At 35.6% G+C, this 19,656-nt stretch overlaps 2 protein-coding genes across 4 annotated transcripts; both read left to right on the forward strand.

The window, feature by feature from the left end:
- Positions 1–1,583: 1,583 nt before the first annotated feature.
- Positions 1,584–4,549, forward strand: LOC140044794 (uncharacterized). Its single transcript, XM_072089462.1, has 6 exons — positions 1,584–1,725; positions 1,970–2,039; positions 2,128–2,620; positions 2,850–3,075; positions 3,237–3,380; positions 3,660–4,549. The coding sequence occupies exons 1-6, from the start codon at positions 1,584–1,586 to the stop codon at positions 3,830–3,832; spliced, it is 1,248 nt and encodes a 415-aa protein (XP_071945563.1). The 3' UTR covers positions 3,833–4,549.
- A 1,361-nt stretch (positions 4,550–5,910) lies between these two features.
- On the forward strand, positions 5,911–9,209 carry LOC140049832 (uncharacterized). Of its 3 annotated transcripts, none has more exons than XM_072094783.1 (5): positions 5,911–5,985; positions 6,499–6,651; positions 6,783–7,656; positions 7,842–7,945; positions 8,072–9,209. In XM_072094783.1, the coding sequence occupies exons 1-5, from the start codon at positions 5,917–5,919 to the stop codon at positions 8,108–8,110; spliced, it is 1,239 nt and encodes a 412-aa protein (XP_071950884.1). In that variant the 5' UTR covers positions 5,911–5,916; the 3' UTR covers positions 8,111–9,209. The 3 variants fall into 3 exon arrangements, with proteins under 3 accessions (XP_071950884.1, XP_071950899.1, XP_071950891.1); XM_072094798.1 differs by having other exon boundaries at positions 6,783–7,386; XM_072094790.1 differs by lacking the exon at positions 7,842–7,945.
- Positions 9,210–19,656: the final 10,447 nt, after the last annotated feature.

Here is a 19,656-nt window from a genome sequence, read left to right on the forward strand (position 1 = left end):
AGAATCGAAATCGCTATATAAGCATGTGTTGCGTCTCGTATTCATGTTTCCATCTTCAAAATCCTTCTCTACGCATGCGTATAAGCTGACGCATTTGATTCGCGCTAACAAATTCGCCTAGTCGGAAAATCGGTCTAGGCATGGTTTTAGGTCCCATGATCTATCTGGTCAACCTGATCCTGAGATTCCTTTCGGGATCAGAATTCACTCAGAAATATACGAACGCGAACTAAATATAAGAGGTTTCTGGTTTGATGAGTTATGTCAAAGAATATAATTCTTTGGTTATGTTTACTTGACTCTGGTTGGCTATCTCGACTGATAAATGCCCGTAGATATGATTGAACAAATATAGGCTAGACAGATACAGTAATAAAAAGCAGCGGATGATCCTTGTTTATAACTCCATGATCCATGAACACGATGTTTACAAATTTCCATAGAGGTTTAGCTTTGGTTGTTGCTGGATTCTCTCTAAATTTGTCGGTTCTAGGAATCGCATTAAATTACAACATTTTTCATCTGAAGCTGCAAGAACAATTTAATGCAACGGCTAGTGAGATTGGTACGTACTTATTAGTTATGCCTACCTACAGAAAACAGTAGTGCATACAGGGAGTTGCACAACTCCCTGCTTTAATTTAATATATATCGTATGTTAATTACTTTGTTTATTGACATTGACACATGCTTCTTTAGGTGACCGTACAATAGAATTAGCTATATACACTGAAACCCTGACATCTGTTTTGTTTACTGTATATCGGAAGTTCTTATTAGTTATTCTAGTCCACATCATCCACACTGTGATTAATTTATCTTCATATAAATCATCTTAATTTTTTTTTTGTAGATCTCCCCTGTTTTTCTCTTCACGGGATTTTCTTCGGGTGAATATCGCCTTACTGCAATGCATGTATGTGTAAGGCCCAACCAAAGGAGGGGTTCATATTGTACTTCTAACCTATAATTGGCACTTCCCCGCTTCCGTTTCTAAAAACATCAGTGCCCCGTGTTTGTTTCCTTACTGAATCCCCCAAAAAGTGTGGGTTTTTTTTCAACAGAAGTAAAGGGATTGCAAGCGAGGACTTAAGAAAATATTATAAAGGTATTTCCTATGCCTGCTGGCCCTATAAGATAAACAAAATTAGCCTGCTCGCTGCCTAGGTAGAATTGCCGAAAAATCTGAGATATATAATATTATACCATGGAGTAAAGAATATAACTCCATGATTATACACAAACATTGTTGTAAGCCAATCTAGATAGATCTGTGTTATGTAATCTATTAGGTAATAGAGTAGACCTACATTAATGTTTGTATTTATAATACTATTACAATCGTCTGTGCAAACACAATCATGGGCCTAATATACTACACCTGATCCATAATAAATTAACGAGTGATGACGTGCCTGTCTGAAACTTATTTTGCAGGTACTGCTGGTGGAGTTGCTGTTGGACTTTTGAATTTTGCTTCTCCACTCACAACGTTTCTCTGTCAAGTGTGTAGCCCACGACGTCGTCATCGCCGGAGTCATCATGTGCGGATCAAGTCTCATCGTGTCTAGATCAAGGTCAAGATGTTGATTTTCTCCTACGGAGTATTGTTTGGCGTAGGATCAAGCTTTGTACACATTCCTCCACTCTATCTACTGGTCTTCTACTTCTCTGGCAAGCGTTACAACCGAGCATGCGTTGCTGTTCTCACAGGACTAGGAGCAGGTAAGTAATAGAATGCAGCAGGAAAGAGTGAAATTCTGAATGTATTATGTTCGAATCCAGAAGCAACCATAAAATGTGCTGGGATAACAGTAACAGTAGCGGCATGCAGGATGACATAATATACTTTCCCACATGTATACGGAATCAATATTTTCAGAGCATGTGTAACGTTGTTCTCTTCATGTTCATGTATTTAGACATTTTACGTATATCTAATGACTTGATTATTTTCATCTTTTACCAGGTGTTGCTATAACTTCGCCTTTACTGGAAAAATGCTTTTCAGTTTACGGATTTTTCTACACTTTACGAATGTACGGTGCATGCACAATATGCATCGGATTGACGGCATCATTAGCAATGGGAAAGCCAACATTGACACAAACTAAGACCTGCAATCAGTCCAATCCCAAACACCAAAAACGACCAGGTGAATGATTTAAGGTTAATGTTAATAAACAATCCAGTATCAGCAGAGTTGAAAGCAAAACAAGAAAGTAACGATATCAAAGATGAGAGAACAGAGACCAATAAGCCTAAAGATAAAGAATTACCATTCTGCGAAGAGAAAACTAGCAAAAAAATCTTGTTACAGGAATTAGAGATGGAAAAGCCAATATTGAAACAAAATTGCAATGGTTCAATATCAAACACCAAAGATCACCAGGAGATAACTAATGAAATGAAACATTCAGTGCCGATAGAGTTAAAAGCAAAACAAGAAAATAATGATTTTAATGATGAAAATATAATTAAAGATATAGAAACATTCAGCGAAGAAAAGATTAGCAAAATAATCTTGGTAAAGACAATGTTAAGGAGTTCTAATTTTTGGATATGTCAGCCGATGTTTCTTCTTTATTCAATTGGAATCACATTCAGCTTTGTGAGTGCGGTAAGTAGGCTTATTACATAATTATAGTTCTATAGATATTTACAGCGAATACAACGGTATACAATTACTTTAAAAGGAAAACCTGAATGATGTATCTAGTGGGAATTATACAACATGGAGATTGCCAATAATATTATGTCAAAGGTTTATTTGTAATCTACTTATTTCAAATGAACATTTGTTTTATAATCTAAATGACAGTGTTTTGATTATTGTTTTGTTCTTACAGGCGAACTTTATGGATGAGAAAAGTATATCTTCAGAAGAAATTGCGCGGACATTGAGTTTCATGGGATTTGGTAGTCTGATTACGCGCGTAGTTTTCGTGGTCATCGCAAGTTGTCTGCCAGTTTCGATAACATTCATTCTTTCGATTTCGAATCTTCTTCTCTGTGTTATTTCAATTGTGCTGACCTTTGACATTTCCAACACATTTGTTATTCTGTTATTTATAGGTAAGTTTTATAAAGATACGTTGCTGCTAGTCTTGTTTTCCACTATAACCAGAACGTAATGCTGGCGCGTCGTCAAGCATTCACCGTCCGCGCGTCAGCTCACTTATCTGTGACAACAGTTGATGGCGATGTGTGAAATAATGTCAAATAAATAATTTCAGGTCTCAGTATACCGAGGGCTCTGTGCATGGTACTTCCGCTGCCCGTTTGCGTAGAGTTATTTGGGAAACGTATATCAACCGAGGCTGTGTCTGTTGCTTACTGTTTCTTTGGTATAGGATCATTAGTTAGCCAAGTTGTAACAGGTGAGTAGTTGACCTAGGCTAGACGTTTTATTTTTCCTTCTACCAATTTAATTTTACGCAAATATACCCCGTAATATTAAAACAAAAGTAATTCTTTTAAAATAGTTCTTTTACTAACTATAATAGTAATATAATAATCTGTATAGATCTTGATTTCATTTCAGCCATAAAAACAGTCATCGTTTAATATTGTACCCGAGTGTAATGAATTCTGGAGCTAAACTAAGTTCAAAATGATTCATAAATCAAAATTAATATCATTATTCTTTCATTCTTTAGATAATTTGTACGATCTAACTGGATCGTACGACACGGCGCTATACAGTGGGCTATGCATATGCAGTGGGCTTTTCTTTGTTTGTACAATTTCGTTTGGTGTTGTTATTTTGAAATCAGGGCGAAAACAAAACAAAGAATACAAATTTATTACTGAAAATCTTCAGCACCAGTAGTGAAAAACCGTCGTCTCTTCCACACCAAACCAATCACAAACCGCCACCCTGCGGTGAGTTACGTCATTTTGCAGAAGTAACACTCCAGTCAACTTTCTGGCAAACTCTTAAAGTGTGGTAAAGTTGTTAGGTTAAAGTTGTTGCTAGTGTAGACCAGTTTACAAAACAGGTTTGCAGAAGTCTACACAAGGAACTTTAGCAGTGCAAACTAGAATAATATCGAGCAAACTCCGAGTTTTCAAACACAAAATTGTGTATAGGTTTGATAGTGTAGATTAAGCCTTTAAAAAACTTTTGTCTGTTTTGTGATTATTGTTAACTGGACTACATTAGCAAATTTTGGAAAAACTTTCTTGACAAATGACAAAAGTTAAACTTTTATTATTTGCCAGTTTGGAGAACCATGGAGGGATATTTTTTTTTCATGGGAAGACTTTATCTTCTGAGTTACTAAATGCTTCTGAAAGATCACTGAACACGCTGATGAGCCTTCTATTTCTTTCACTTGTCGGAAGTGTCGGATTGTTTGGACCGTTCAACGATATGTAGGCCTACTGTACGTTATATTGGTGGTAAAATGTCTATAGCAGATTAACATATTTTATTATTTTAGTATAAATACAAAGCTAATACTCATATAGACAAATAATTTACTTACGTTTAAAGCGTAAAAGAAATATAATACAGAATTTTAAGTACTTTTTTAAAACTCGAAGAGTTGGTCCATGTGTTTCATATTTTAGCAAGAAATATTTCTTCAAAAAAATGCTGCTCGACGTAACAGTTTTAAATATTGTTCTATCTTAAATAATTAAATTATTGAAGAGATAATGATTTATTGTCAATTATTTTTGTTTACCAATCAGTAATAAAAAGGTTGTCTTACATAAATATAGTCCTAATTTTAAGTCCTATGTGGTACTGTAGGCCTACATATTCCGGGGTAGGCATTACTCCAAAGGCCGGTGTAAGATTTAAATCTGTCCGGTGTTTGAAAGTGTCCACTGGACAATTTTCAGCATTGAATATTGTAATACTAGCTGTTGAAAATGGCCGCAACCACCCGGGCAGCTTTCATCGATAAAAAAGTAGGACCATCGAGACATCGACATCATATTAACCCCGTAAAAACTAGGGCACTGGACGTTCACCAACTCCCGTTAGGGTAATTATAATTCCTTAGAATACCAACTTGAATCGCAAAATATCAAGTGGATTGAAATAAATATTACTATTATTATATCTGGAGACATATAGTCTAATCAAATTAAATTGTTTGTTTTTGATTGAGTATATACAACCTGTTGTCAATTTGAAGTAAATCGACAACTTGAAAAATATATAGCCTACTGTATTATTATTTCGAGGGAATGAATATCACTAAATCATATAGGCATAGGGCCTACCTATTTCGTTATCTCGAAATATTATTTCATTCGAAATTCGAATTACTACTTCGCGAGAGAACGAAATAATTTCCCTCGAAATTATTTCGTTCTCTCGATCATCATCATCATCATCATCATCATTCCTTGTCTCGAAGTAGTAATTCGTTTTTTATATTATTCAGTTCTTGAAATCTTATTTTGTTCTCCCTAAATATATTCGTTCCATTCCAGTAAACAAACATTCTAATTTCACAGCGGAACCCACATACCCCAAGCTTCCATCAAGTAAAACAAAATTATAATTTCCCAGCTGCTGACAAACGTAGTACACTAATCAAACAATTCTTCACATTATTCGCCAAAAATATTTACCATAAAATAAGGATTGTTTTGACAATGATATTGACAGGCAAAACGAAAACATAATTTATTTTTATTGAACAGGTCTTTACACAGACAACTGCCTGCATGTCATAGACTCTCTTCTCCCAGACGTCCGTTGGGTTTTGCGCATGCCCAGTCCAAGTTTCCAATTACCCATTTTTTTAGCCGTAGTACGTAAAACATCAGAACACTTTTTTGAATATATCATGCAACTACTGATGGCGCGAAAAAAACTAATAAACACCGTCTCGTCTATCGGCTCGTCGTTGATGGCAGCAGTAATATGTTGCCTATAGTGTGGTGTAGCGTAGGATGGCGGCGGAATATTCAAAGTGTCTTACTCTAAATAATCATGATTCAGCGAAACTGTCTATATTGCAGGTAAAATACGTTTTTGTAATTATACTAGGTTATTAACTAACTATCCTATATGATGCTAGGCGTACCTAGCTAGTTAGGCCTTATAGATTAGCCTAGAGAGAGGTCTACCTAGCCTCTAGTCTAGGCCTAGGCCTAGGTAGGCCTACTCTAGCTAGCTAGGCCTAGCCCGTACCTACTGTACGTACCATCCATATGGTGTCTGATGACCCCTACCAGTACCATCATGCCAACTCGTACCAAAATAATTGGGCCTACTTACATACTGAGCCTACCTACTACAGTACTCCTAGATGGTAGGCTGGCCATACTAGAGGCCGGCTAAAGGATTATTTAGTCCCTCTACTAGCCTAGTCTCTACTACTACCATCCAGCCAGCAAGGGCCAGGGCTAATTTTAGCAGTGTAGGCCTAGCCTAGTAGTAGCCTTTCATATCTTAAACTCTAAATACTCTAGACACTTGTGTATAATTAATACTATATTTCACACACACATTGACTCATTGTTGTTTTCTAGGCAGCTGTTAGAGGCTTCATTGTACGTAGACAACTAGCAAGATTAAGAAAAGAATATGAAGAATTGACATTTAGACTGGAGATGCAGTATAGTAATGAAACTGTCGTAGAATGGCATTTACACCAGCCTTGCAGGCCACGTCATTATATAAAGGTGAAAATTTATTAAACTTTTTTTCTAACATCTTAAAACCGAATTTATATATAAACAGTACAGTACTGTATGTTGTATTCATTACTGATTGTTGATCATATTTTGAAATTTTAATATTATTGTTGTTTCAGAAATACCATATTAGGAAGGCTGTGAAAGGAAGCAAATCAACAGAATGTAAAAAAGATTTCGATGCTGGAGTTGGAGAACAAAATAAAATAGATGAAAGATTACAAGATGAAGGGAAGGGTTTTATAATTCCAGAAAGAGAAGGAACTGTATCAAAGAACAAAGAATGTGTTGTCAATGAACCATCTATACAGACTGATGGAATTACTTCAGATGTCAATGATCCAGCTTCAGGTGTTTCAGACTCTGTTGGCTCTGTAGATATTGTCGGAGAAATTGATGTTCTTCCTGTCAGGGATAGTGCAGACAGAGGAAGCCTGAATGAGAAGGATAGTGGAAATCAAAATATGAAAAATGATAAAGAGCCACCACCGGACAGACACTCAATAGACATTTCACCTATGAGCGCTGATGATGCAGACACGGCTGTCTCTGATATTTATAGTGACACGTCTGCTGCTAGCGGTGCTTCCCTGACCTCTCATGTCAGTAAAATGTCAGTTGAAGAGGATAAAAGTATTGTCTACACTGACCATCAAAAGTCCGATTGTGTTCCTTCTGGTTATGAAAGTCCAACATCTGTAGTATCTGATGTTATTTCTCACGGTAATGACAATATATCTTCTACCATTCCAAAGTCTGATACTATGCCAGGTTTTGCTGATGATAGTCTGCAATCAGCTGTTACACATTCTGGTCCTACCCCCTCTTATAGTTTTGAACAATTAGATGACAAAGACAAGGAAGGTAGTGTTAAAGATGCTGTGCAAGTTGTTATAAACAATTTTAAAACTGATCAAGAAAAACAAACAAAACTTGGAATTCATAATGAAACATCAATCTGGGGTTCTGAGTTATCATTCAATGTTCAATCAGGTTAGTTTAAATGTTTCATCCCTAAAGCTTGGTTCCCACTAGGACGTAACGTAAGTTATTTCACCAATAACAATGCGATGGATAATCGAACTGTCGCCTGCCATTGGTCATCTTGCGTTGCATCTACATCCTTTCGTTACATCCTTTGCTTTAATTATTGTACAGTATTATTATTATCATTGTAGCCAACAAGATTTACCCATCTGATCCAGAAAAATTAAAAGAGCTTAGGAATAACGTTGCTATGGAGATGCTATGGGTCCAGCAAGCCATTATAAGTCGCAAAAATGTAAGGAAAATGCAAAATGTACTTTTTTTGTGCATCTTTTATATAATAGTGCAATTTTCATAGTTAATTAAGAATAAGTATCGTAATGTTGATTTATTATTTTTCTCTCTTGCTCCCTCTCTTTAGTATCTGAGATTAAAAGACAAAATGGATGCTAAGTTGTGAGTTGGATTTAATTATCTTACTAACTGTGGAGTACTAACACCGATTCAGCACAGACATGATCCCTCAGAAAAGAGAGAGTTGTTTTGTTAACAGCATTTTCGGTTTTAAAATAAACTTTAAATTAAATAAATGTCGGCATAGTTGATTTTTTATTGATAAGGACACAGTGCTAATCAGATTGTAATAATACAATACATCTGTTTAAATGTGTTATCAAACCTAAAGCTCTATCTACACTATCAAACTAGTTTGACAACAAAAAAATGTGTGATGTGCCCAAATGTGGTAGTGATATGCCTAAATATGGTAGTGGTATGACATCATCATGTCCATATACAGTATATGGGCACATCACATTTCTTGTCACATAAACTTTGATAGTGTAGGTTTAGGTATTTAATAATGCATCTGTAATCAAACGTGTCAGCGCCCTCATACATTGAATGTAGCACAGGTTGAATGAACTACACGACTTATTTGAAGTTAAGTGTAAACCGAACACTACAATCTTTATAATCTTTGATCAACAGTGTATTTATTTCAATTTTAAAACATCGCTGTGGGCAATAGTATAGTATAGGTTTATCCATTTGATGTGACATTTAGTCATAAAGCTCTGTCTACACTATCAAAGGTTATGTGACAACAAATGTGCCCATATATGGATATGATGATGTCATACCACTACCATATTTGGGCACATCACACTTTTTTGTCAAACTAGTTATTTACACTGATAGTGTAGACAGAGCTTTGCATTGTAGTATATATGATAAAACAAAACCTGTAAATATAGGTGTAAGCCTACTGTGTATGATTATTATGTTTGCTATGATGGTTTCTGATCTCTCCAGTTATATAAATAGACATTTCTATATATTATATTTTGTGAGGACCAGTGTGTTGGGAACTATTGATCGTGAGTTCGAATCCAAAGCTCATGTCGCATTACTAATATCCTTAGGCAAGATATGTTACGTGTTTGATCCAAACATGACCGGGGTTATAATGTAACAGGCTTTGAAGCTTTGTGCAGTAAGCGCTCGCCGCTATATAATATTGACGTATTATTATTATTATTTCGTATAGTATTTGTATTGGAAGATGATTAAACCAAAAATAAATAAATAAAAACGAAAAATGTATTTGTTTTAAATAATATTATAAAAACTCAATTTAACAACAAGCTGAGCTTAAAGCTCTGTCTACACTATCACATTTTATGTGACAAAAAATGTGATGTGCCCATATAATGGACATGATGATGTCGCATCACTACCATATTTGGGAATATCACTATCGTATTTGGGCACATCATACTTTTTTTGTTGTCAAATATCGTTTGATAATATGGACAGAGCTTAACGCAAATGTGTTTAACTTACATCATTGAGAACTGGATAATACACTGATAATAACATTATTGACATATGAGCTGGCCTCCCTTCATATTAAATATCAATTAGTACAGTGGTTGATGGCATGCAATCAATAGAAATAATTTAAACAGCCGACGGCTAGGGAAGGCTCTGAAGGAGTTAAGATGTTGAATTACTATCAGCGAGGGTTTATCCGAAGTATTAGATTCGTATTTTGTGTGATTAACCTCACATAAAAATCAATATTTAGGTTTTCCATTATACACCTCTGTTAAATAGGGCGTGTATACCCTGCAAGGGGTTATACACTGAACTGTATTCATTGGTGTGTTTTAGAGACCTAGAAAGTTGATTTTACTTAAAGCGTGGTTCCCACTAGAACGCAACGCTACGACGTATCGATGCAAAGTGCTGTATTTCGTAATCACAAGTGGGAATCGACGACGCAATAGTGCTACAAACATCGCAGTTTTGATTTCACGCAGGCGGGGGAAAACACAATTATTAGAATGGCATTTGCTTACGTTGCGTATATTACGTTACGTCGATAGTAGGAACCAAGCTTTATAGAATACCGTTGTTTGTGGTATGATACTTAAAAAAAAGGTCTCCGACTTGTAGGCCTACGTCCTCACCCCTTCCCCTCCCCTGCGTTCTCACCATATCCCCACCCGGCGTTCTGAACCCATCCTTTCCCCTGCGTTGTGACACAACATGCCATGGTTGTGGTAAAATGACGCATCTTGAGGTCGAACTTCTCGCTCATAAAACGATGTTTTGTTTCGATGACTTCTCTCATCATCAAATCTGTATATCGAATATCTGAATAAAGGTAAAATGACCGAAATATCGATTGTTCGCGCACATAAATAATGATAGTACGGTAAATGAACGAATTAGCACCACTTTCGAATCTATGCGGTCTTGAATAAATATTGTAAATAATAAATTCAAGAAAAACCAAGTTATTTTTTAATTTGATTTGAACAATTCCAACAATGGTTTTCAAAGGCATCAAACATCTTTTTTGAACAAAATAATAAAAGCGCCGGTATTTGAATTGAATGTCACATCGCAATTTGAAATGAATGCCGCTTCGCAATTTACAATGAATGCCGCGTCACAATTTTAAATGAATACCGCGTCATAATTTGCAATGAATGCCGCGTCGCTTGTTCAATCATACGGTGTAGGTGTCAAGTCTTCCAGCATAAACGCATAGCCTAGAGTGACACGTTACATCTAAAATGCATTTGAAATGTACAGCTTCGATTGAGTCACATCCTTGTTACAGCTAAACATCACCTGGAATTGTTTAGTACGTATAGTGTATCATTAGCAATCAGTTCACCAACCTGACTAAACTAATGTGTTATCGTTTAGGCTCTGGCTACACTATCAAACTAGTGGACAAAAAAAAGATGTTTGCAAATATGGTAGTAATATGGCCGAATATGGTAGTGATATGACATCATCATGTCAATGGGCACAGCGAATTTTTTTGTCAAAAGTTTGATAGTGTAGACAGAGCTTTAGTTCGTATTATTTACTAGGACATCTCAAATGAAAGAGCCATAACATGGTTTCACTTGGTATATAAACACTAATTTAATTAAAATACAAATCGTTTGTTATTCGTTGTAAACTTTAACATCAAACATTTCAGGTAAAACGCCTACTTAATTTGAATTACACATTCATGTACATTTTATGGATATGCCTACAGCGTATCCGAACTAATTGATTGATGGATTAATTGGTGAACGGTTAAAATTAAATTTAATCAATGGAGAAGAAGTTTGATAGAAAGCGCTGTCGATTTGCGACGACGACTGAAGACCGACGACCAACATAGGTCAGGTCAGGTCAATCGATGTGTCGTCGGTCACCTGTCCCCAGAAACCATTAAACCTGTGTCGAGGTGAGGAACAAGGACACGCATCCGTACAACAATGTACTAACATGACTATTAGTTTGGACGTCGGTCACCATTAAACCTGTGTCGAGGTGAGGAGCAAGGACTCGCATGCGTACAATGTACTAACATGACGTAGTTTTGTCGTCGATCGTGCAATGTCATAAGGCAAATTGAATCTTTTTCAAATTGAATTGAAATATTTTCTTTTCAACATTTAGTTATCTTGATGGTTCAATTATATAACAATTCGTTTCCAAAATTGAAAATACTAAAAAAACAACATGCTGTTACTAATTTACATAAGTCACTTAGAAAATATTCTGCGCATGATATAGTGCACTTAATATTAAGGTATTTTAGATGGCCTGTAATACCACAATGGCACAGAATGACTATTCGACTCGACAGTCGCATGGTGCGTCGTGAAACGAAATGTCGCTAAATAAAGTACCATTAAGATAAACTGCACGTTTTCGTTAAAAAGCTGATCGGTTTTGTGTTCTCAATATTAACTATCTTATCTACTCTTAGCTGAGTAGAAAGAAAAAGTACATGTAAATAATTTTGATTTATGATTAAAGCATGGTTACACCAGCTTAAAGCTGTATACATACTCAACTACAGTGTACACCTTACGACTAACTAGATGAAGCTTGTGTGTGGACATAGCTTTATTCCAAACCATCTACATGCTTCTTAATCGATTAATTTTGTCATCATCGTTCATCATCTAATCAATCAATCTATCAATCAATTATTCTACAGTTTATTATGTAAACGACAAAATCACAGATTCTTACATCATACGTCTACTGTAATGCTCTGTTTTCAAATTATATGTGCTCCAAAGGCTTTCAAACCGAGTGCGATTTATTGCGTTCATCTAATCAATCATTCTACAGTTTATTATAATGTAAACGGCAAAATCACAGAGTCTACGTCTACTATAATGCTCTGTTGTCAAAATAGTATGTGCTCCAAAGGCTTTCAAATCGAGCGCGATTTATTTAAATTATGCCGTACGTGACAACTATGTATGCCATTTCACTTTGTGTTTGTTTCTAAATATTTATTATTGCCTCTTCCATAACTATACCATGCTAACTTTGTAATGATGTTCTTCAGGTAATTAACGAACAAATTTAATTAGTAAATCCTTGGATGTCAAGTTATCCATTAATTGTTATTTAAATTACATATTTGGGTCGATCATCCATTTAGCCGTAATTGTTTCAAAGTTTATTACGGTTTTCCGCCGTGATTAATGTTATGCAAGAGGTTTTAAATGAAAGTAAATAATCAGTGTAATGTGGCCATATCTTTCGTCGTGTATATTTCTTTGCCTTCTGAAAACTAGGCCAACACAGGATATAGCCTAAATGCTGCAAATACTAGTTTCTATACCATTTAACCATTATCGATCACAGACGTTTTAATATCAAGCAAATAAAGCGAATGAGTGGCCCAGTGCTTAAAACAGTGAAACCGTAATACCTTGCCATACATCGGCAACAGTTCGAAGCTCACTCGCTTCATGGTATTCTCGGATAAGGATTATAAACCGTAGTTCCAGTGTACACATCTGGTTCATGAACCTAGTACATCTTTCGAGACGAGTAGGAGGTTAGTTCACACACAGCCACTGTCACAAACTCATCACACTAGACCCTCTGGGAGAACAGTCTTTGACTGAAGAGGCTACCCAGTATAAAGAACAAATAACAAAAAATATAAACAGAAATTGTTTGTATTGGAAATTTAAAGTCAACTAGAATTAAACGGTTCATTTCTTGTTACTTGTACTACCTCGTTTTAGAACCCGTGAGATTTCTGACTCGCACACAGTCACCTGACATCAGTTACTTCTGTTTCTGTAAGATTAAAGCAAAACCACATGTATGTAGGCCTATGTATTTACACCGCGTGTCTCTTTTAATTTGATTTGGAAAGAGGAAAGACGAAGTTCAAATCGAAAATGCTCCGATATGAAACGTCAACTCAACAGAATTACAATGTTTACATAATACGGATTAAGGAAACCTCTCCGAGGAAATCGGCAATTTATATAGGAATTATAACATAATCGTGTTGTTGGGAATGTTTGGTGATAAAACCATGGAAATTTGTCGACCACTAAATTACTGAGCCAGATCTCCAAATTTAGTAGATGACTGATAAAATTGAAAGTATGCATTGGTTGTTTTGGCTTATTCTTTATTATAATCACTTTTAATTAGAATGATAGATACCCAAAAAGGTAGACCACACAGGCCTAGTCTCCGGACAGTCCACAACCGTTGATCTGATCGGCAGTGGACCTTATTGAAAGGAAAACATATGGTATTAGGGTTTGGTCTACGATTTTTATGCTTTCTAAACATGTTACAGTATACATTTTGTATAGTACTGTGCGTGAGCTAAGAATTCTGCGTTGTAACTCGTGTCATAATATACTCGTCTATACAGTTCAGTGGGACCAGAAAGAGCGAAATTTTTCTCTTCTCTGGTGGTGGAACTTAAACTATGCAGTAACGTAACGGCCGTGGGCGCTCACTGGCTAAACCCAGGGACCCCGGAGCTTATGGGGGGGGGGGGGCTGAGCAGCAGTGCCCGGAGGAAAATATGTCGTTGGAGGGCCTAAACCAGGGCCTCTGCGTTACGCCACTGAAACTATGGCACATAGGGAGCTTTCGTTTTGCGACAACATTTCCACTCCATCGCTCTAGCCCTATTCCCCGACACAGTTGGTGGATTCTGGTCCCTAGGCTAGAGGTCGTGGCAACGTTTCTATTCAAACATCATTATCCTACACAGTTTGTTCTACTGTTATGTATAGTGATTGATAGATGACGGGTTTCTGTATCGTTTTAACGCGTCATCTTAAAAGCTTCGAAACGCACTTGAGCCAGGTTGAATTACCAGATATTATAACTGATCATTTTACAACGCTCCATCGATCAATTACTTCAGACGATTGATTGAATTCCTACTAATAGTCTTCATAATTAAACAAATTATTCACCTGGCATCGATTCTAATAAATTATAAACAAAATGGCTGCTAGCAAATTCTTATGTCGATCCAGGGTTAGTGACCTGTTGGCGCAGCGGCGCATTAAAAGTCCGCGTTTCAAGTTAGCGTTTACCGACCAACCGACCGACATAGTGAGCTGTAGAGTCGCGACTAAAAACTTACTAAATACTTCTTTCTTATAGTTTTAAGAATTATTCTATATTTACAATTAAAAACATTGTACCGTATGTTTTACACATCGTTATTGCCTGTAGTCTGGTCAATAGGGCGAATCTATCTATCAGGCTTTAACGCAATGCAACACGGGTATGCAATTATTACAGTGTATAACATTATCCTACAATTTATGATTCTGTCACCAAGTTGTGTTTTGACCGTATAATGGTATGTTAAATCAAAATATTTCGTTATTTAATCCTGACTAGGCGACACATAACTCGGATCACTGCAATGATGTAGCTGCCAAAATACCTCGCACACTACTCGCGTCGCGCGTGATTTACATCATACACTGCCACTGTGCAAATTGGGACTGAACCGTTTTAGAGGTGTTTACCACCTGTTGGTCCAGATCCTTCACTAACTGAGTTAGTGAGAAGTCGAATAAATAAATAAAAATAAATAAATAAATAAATAACATGAAAGAAAAGAAAATCAAAACTTTTCGTAAACTTTTTCCATTAAAAGCACGTAAATTACACACCATATTTGAAACTCTAGCGTCGATGCGATTATCATATGTCCAGTGTTCTCAGAATCCGGGGTCTTCTTACTGGATATGTCAAGTGAATGGATAACCTCTGATCGTAGCTCATGGCACGGGTTTAAAAAAGGATACGAAACAGGTAAATTTCGAAGGCTCGCTTTTACGTAAGCACAAAACGCACTGGCAAATTCTTGTTTACTAATACTCATTAAACTAAAACGCACGAAACATTTGTTGCTTCAATTTTGCTAAAAGGAATAGAAAAATATTCTAACATAGGAAAAAAAATCAAACCGATTAGGAAGTTAATGAATCGATTAGTTCTACGGAATGGAATTATTAGCAGGCATATAGAGTTTCACATAGTTAAGTCGTTCAAGCGATCCTGATTGTCAATCAGTATAATTCTAAGACACTTTGCGAGGAGTGTTCTAATTGATATAGAGAGATAACATAACGTGAGAGGTACATTGCGGATTGCTATGATATTGATTGCAATGTTGTTTACCTTAGGTGTTAGAACATAAAGAAGGGCACTGAAGTAAAGTTTACTATTCATCAGTGACACCACACAGATTATATATACTCTTTTGCGTTAAAATGTTGATGATAAAGCATAAAGCAGCTTTTGTACGTGCGCGTTCAAACGTTGACAATAATATAGTAGCCACTTTTGTACGCGCGCGTTGACAATAGTTGCACATAATAACACAATAATGCATTTTTATTTAGTCGAAAGAAGATCATATCTAAAAATAAAAAATAATAACGACTTTTGAACGTTACGATACTGTTGGTTCAACGTATTTTGTTTTATGTTGTTTATCATTAATTCTCGGCCATGTTATTGTGTGACGCAATAACAAAATATATAAATAGAAATACATACAAATATTATTTACGTCCCAATAACATGTTCCTGCAGATGGCTGATGGTTCATTCCATGCCAGATTTTTTTTTATTAACACACCACGAAGTTGACGCGCGCGTACAAAAGCCTTATATTGTTATCAACTTTTGAATGCTCGTGTCAAAGTGTGGTTTCTTCGTTTTAATACTAACACAGATGAACTATTATAACATAGTATTTTAGAACAAGGACCATGGTATTACCGACTCGGTATTAATGCCTGAAATTAAGGTCACTTTTTCTAACGACTTTAGACTCATTGTCCATTAATTGAAACGTAATAATGAGACTTTATGTGTTAACAACAAGGGTATTCGGTAGCAACTATAGCATTTAGCGGATTACATAGTTTTGAGTTTGACACTGACCCACGTGCGTTGTCAAATCCGACTGTTTCCTAATGGTTTTAGGCAGATAAATGAGTCGTAAACAAAAGTGGTGCGTTGAGTTAAAACTACTTTGTATTATAAAGACGCATCGAATACGTTAAAAAGCCGCGAAGAAATTCGATTTTAAAGATTTTGATTCCGTATTTTGTTTTTATTATACGTGTTTTTTTTTATGTGCGCGTTTTAACACGCGGTCTTAACACGCGATCAACAAAGTAGGGTAGTGTGTATCAGGGTATCAGTATATAGGCTGTATTATCGTTAATAGGTAGCCTTTCGTATTACGTAAAAGTCAAAGTACATTTTATGTACAGTTGCCTAATTAGTATCTTCGTCCTCGTGGTTGTAATTCATGTTATCATCATCGTCATCAACGCTTTATCGTCATCGTTTTGTTTCGGTTTTGTCATCTAAATTAACATTTTATTTTAAAATATTCTCAAAATCATCTCTAATAAACTAACATAACAAGACATTCAATCACATAACATGCGATTTAATTACTCGCCGGAAAGCTAACAATATTAGACGTGAAATCCAATTAAATAACTTCTAATGTAATTCAATGTCACACAAATCTATTATTACGACATCTTCATTTTGTCCTTTTTTATGTATATATAGATACCGATACTATTTTATTTTTATTTTATTTAATCGAAACCAACAACGATAATTACCGCCACTAACAGGTTTGATACAAACAAATCTAGGACTGTTTAAAGCACATTGACTGGTCGTTACATAAAAGTATCGATAATTTCAATAATTATGGTGATGGTACGTACATATTTGACGCGTTTAGCGCACCATACAAAGTCGTACCACACCAATTTTCACTTGCAAATTTACTCGAAATTTTAAGTTTTTTTCCCGGCCGGTTGTTCATATTTCGTGTCGATGCGTCAAAATTGTTTTATCAATTACATGACACGAAGAGACGCAATTAATATTTAACAGTATCTGTACGCGCGCGTATAAATATTGCGCTCCTATGGAAACATTAACTCAATAAAACGACATTATTTTATTCCCACTTTAGGCAAATTGCAAAGGATAATCACAAGTGAATTCATTCACTATCCTTCTCACTAAAGATGGCAATCCTGTTTTACATCAATTTACATGATATGATAGAGAAAAAATCTATAGTTGATCGTTTGCTGTTAATTTCTATTAAATCGTACATCATGTTTGTCCGTGTACAAAAATGATACATCGGACCACAGAAATTGATTGTTTGGGCTCTGGCAACACAACTTACACTAACACGTTTAACATTTTAAATACGTTCAGTTTATAGAGTTGACAATATGCCGACCGTTGATAGATGTAGTTTGCGATTTTTTTTAACTTACTTGAGTTAACGAATATTATTTTTTTGTATTTTTTTGTTTTTAATAAATCTTTTTCTTTTGTACCTATTCTTTTATTTCTATATTTAGACGTGATAATTATCTTGTTCTTTAGTAGACCTAATTAATTGTTGTGGGTACCGATACCACCACCAGTGTCGCTTCAAAAGTAGTTATCGGGCAGCATGGGCTAAATAGGCGCTAAATTTTAATGAGGAATATATAATACTTTAGGCCTATAAGAAATTATTTCGGTACTTTTTTATACTTTTTGTTATAACATTTAGCGTTTGGGAGCCATAGCAGCATTAATTACGATAACCATGCAGAAATAAATTATAAATATACCATTTTTATGATAAATATTGTTATATATTATGTCAGTCACCTTTCTGTTAAATACAGCAAAATATATCACCAGAGATTATAAAATAAAATGGACATTAAACCCCTAAGCATGTTGTATACATTCTGATAAGCTGTATACCCATTCTACAGCATTGAATTCCTATGTGCTTTCGCGCCAAGGACGGGCATAAGTAAGTTGGCGGCGATCGTCAGTGAACATCGGCAAACTGGAATTATCATGGGATTGCACTTAAATGTGTCCATGTTGCAATAGTAATTATTCACATACATCTCGAATGATAGTTTCTCCCCGGAGGAAATCATCTTCACCGTGAGCTCTAACCTAGTTTTCAAGGGTTTAGGTGTCGTATACTGCTGTTGATGACTAAAATGGCGTTCGCCCCCCGCCCGGAAACGTATACAAGTTTCTAATTAAAAATTAAGCAACATAATCTCAACATTGCAATTTTAGATCTATACTAGCTAATGTGAAAAGTATATAGTGTTTTCATTTACTGACGATCCGAGGAAAGCATCGTAAATAGGGCGGGATGACTTGGTGACGTGTGCAAGGAAGTATCAACGTCATCCAGTGCAGTATGTGCAGGTGGACGTCGACCTAGGATTAATGAGTATATATATTTTGCATAATAAGATGTTCTTTCTTGCTGTCATTTTTAATACACATTAGTATCATCATTAACAGCTAATATTCATGCTAACGTAAGTATCATTGTTTATTAAAATATCTTTATTAATTAATATCATCATTAAATATCTTTGGAACGAACTCGTTACATTGTATAAAGCCTTGTCTGCACTATCAAACTCTTATGTGACAAAAATAATGTCATGTGCCCAAATATGTTATTGATATGCTTAAATATGGTAGTGATATGCTTAAGTATGGTAGTGATATGACATCATCATGTCCATATAGGGCTATGGGAACATCACATGTAACATAAACTTTGATAGTGTAGACAGAGCTTTAAACAATTTCATTTTGCGCAATTCCGATTCTGTCATTTTTAATCAAAGAGCCAATGATGGGATTCATTCACAACTCTCGGTTTTCAAGTTCCGTTATTCTGATTGGCTAATCGCTAGTGAACGAGTGCACGTCCAACCAATCACGTTCGATATTAAGTAAGTTGAGTGTTTTAACGTGACTGCATGGGTCTCACTTGATCCGAACAAAAATGTAATGTCATCACTTTTACTCTTAAAGCTAATCTGTTGGATTTGCACTAAGAATGTTGTGTTAGGACGAATGCTGATTTCATCCTGAAATATAATTCCTCGATCTTTAAAATCATAGCTTTTCATCAAAGAAATCGGTTTTTTTTCTTCTAAAAATACCGTTTTGTTTACCGAGGAGGTACGAACTGGTACGCATTGCTTAAAGGTAAGCTATTTATGTAATAATATAACAATAATAATAATATAAATGTATTGGTATATTCTTTGTTGTTATGACTATAGTATCGTCATTATCATAACCATC

The sequence above is a fragment of the Antedon mediterranea genome, chromosome 1 (genome assembly GCF_964355755.1).
Source record: "Antedon mediterranea chromosome 1, ecAntMedi1.1, whole genome shotgun sequence".
Lineage (NCBI taxonomy): Eukaryota > Metazoa > Echinodermata > Crinoidea > Comatulida > Antedonidae > Antedon > Antedon mediterranea.

What these genes read in the sequence shown, in the direction of transcription:
- LOC140049832 (XM_072094783.1), top strand. Translation starts at nt 5,917, where the DNA reads ATGGCGGCGGAATATTCAAAGTGTCTTACTCTAAATAATCATGATTCA. An exon ending in CGAAACTGTCTATATTGCAG is followed by an intron (nt 5,986 to 6,498) that starts GTAAAATACGTT and finishes GTTGTTTTCTAG; the next exon opens with GCAGCTGTTAGAGGCTTCAT. An exon ending in CCATTATAAGTCGCAAAAAT is followed by an intron (nt 7,946 to 8,071) that starts GTAAGGAAAATG and finishes CCCTCTCTTTAG; the next exon opens with TATCTGAGATTAAAAGACAA.
- LOC140044794 (XM_072089462.1), top strand. Translation starts at nt 1,584, where the DNA reads ATGTTGATTTTCTCCTACGGAGTATTGTTTGGCGTAGGATCAAGCTTT. An exon ending in TCTCACAGGACTAGGAGCAG is followed by an intron (nt 1,726 to 1,969) that starts GTAAGTAATAGA and finishes ATCTTTTACCAG; the next exon opens with GTGTTGCTATAACTTCGCCT. An exon ending in CATTCAGCTTTGTGAGTGCG is followed by an intron (nt 2,621 to 2,849) that starts GTAAGTAGGCTT and finishes TTGTTCTTACAG; the next exon opens with GCGAACTTTATGGATGAGAA.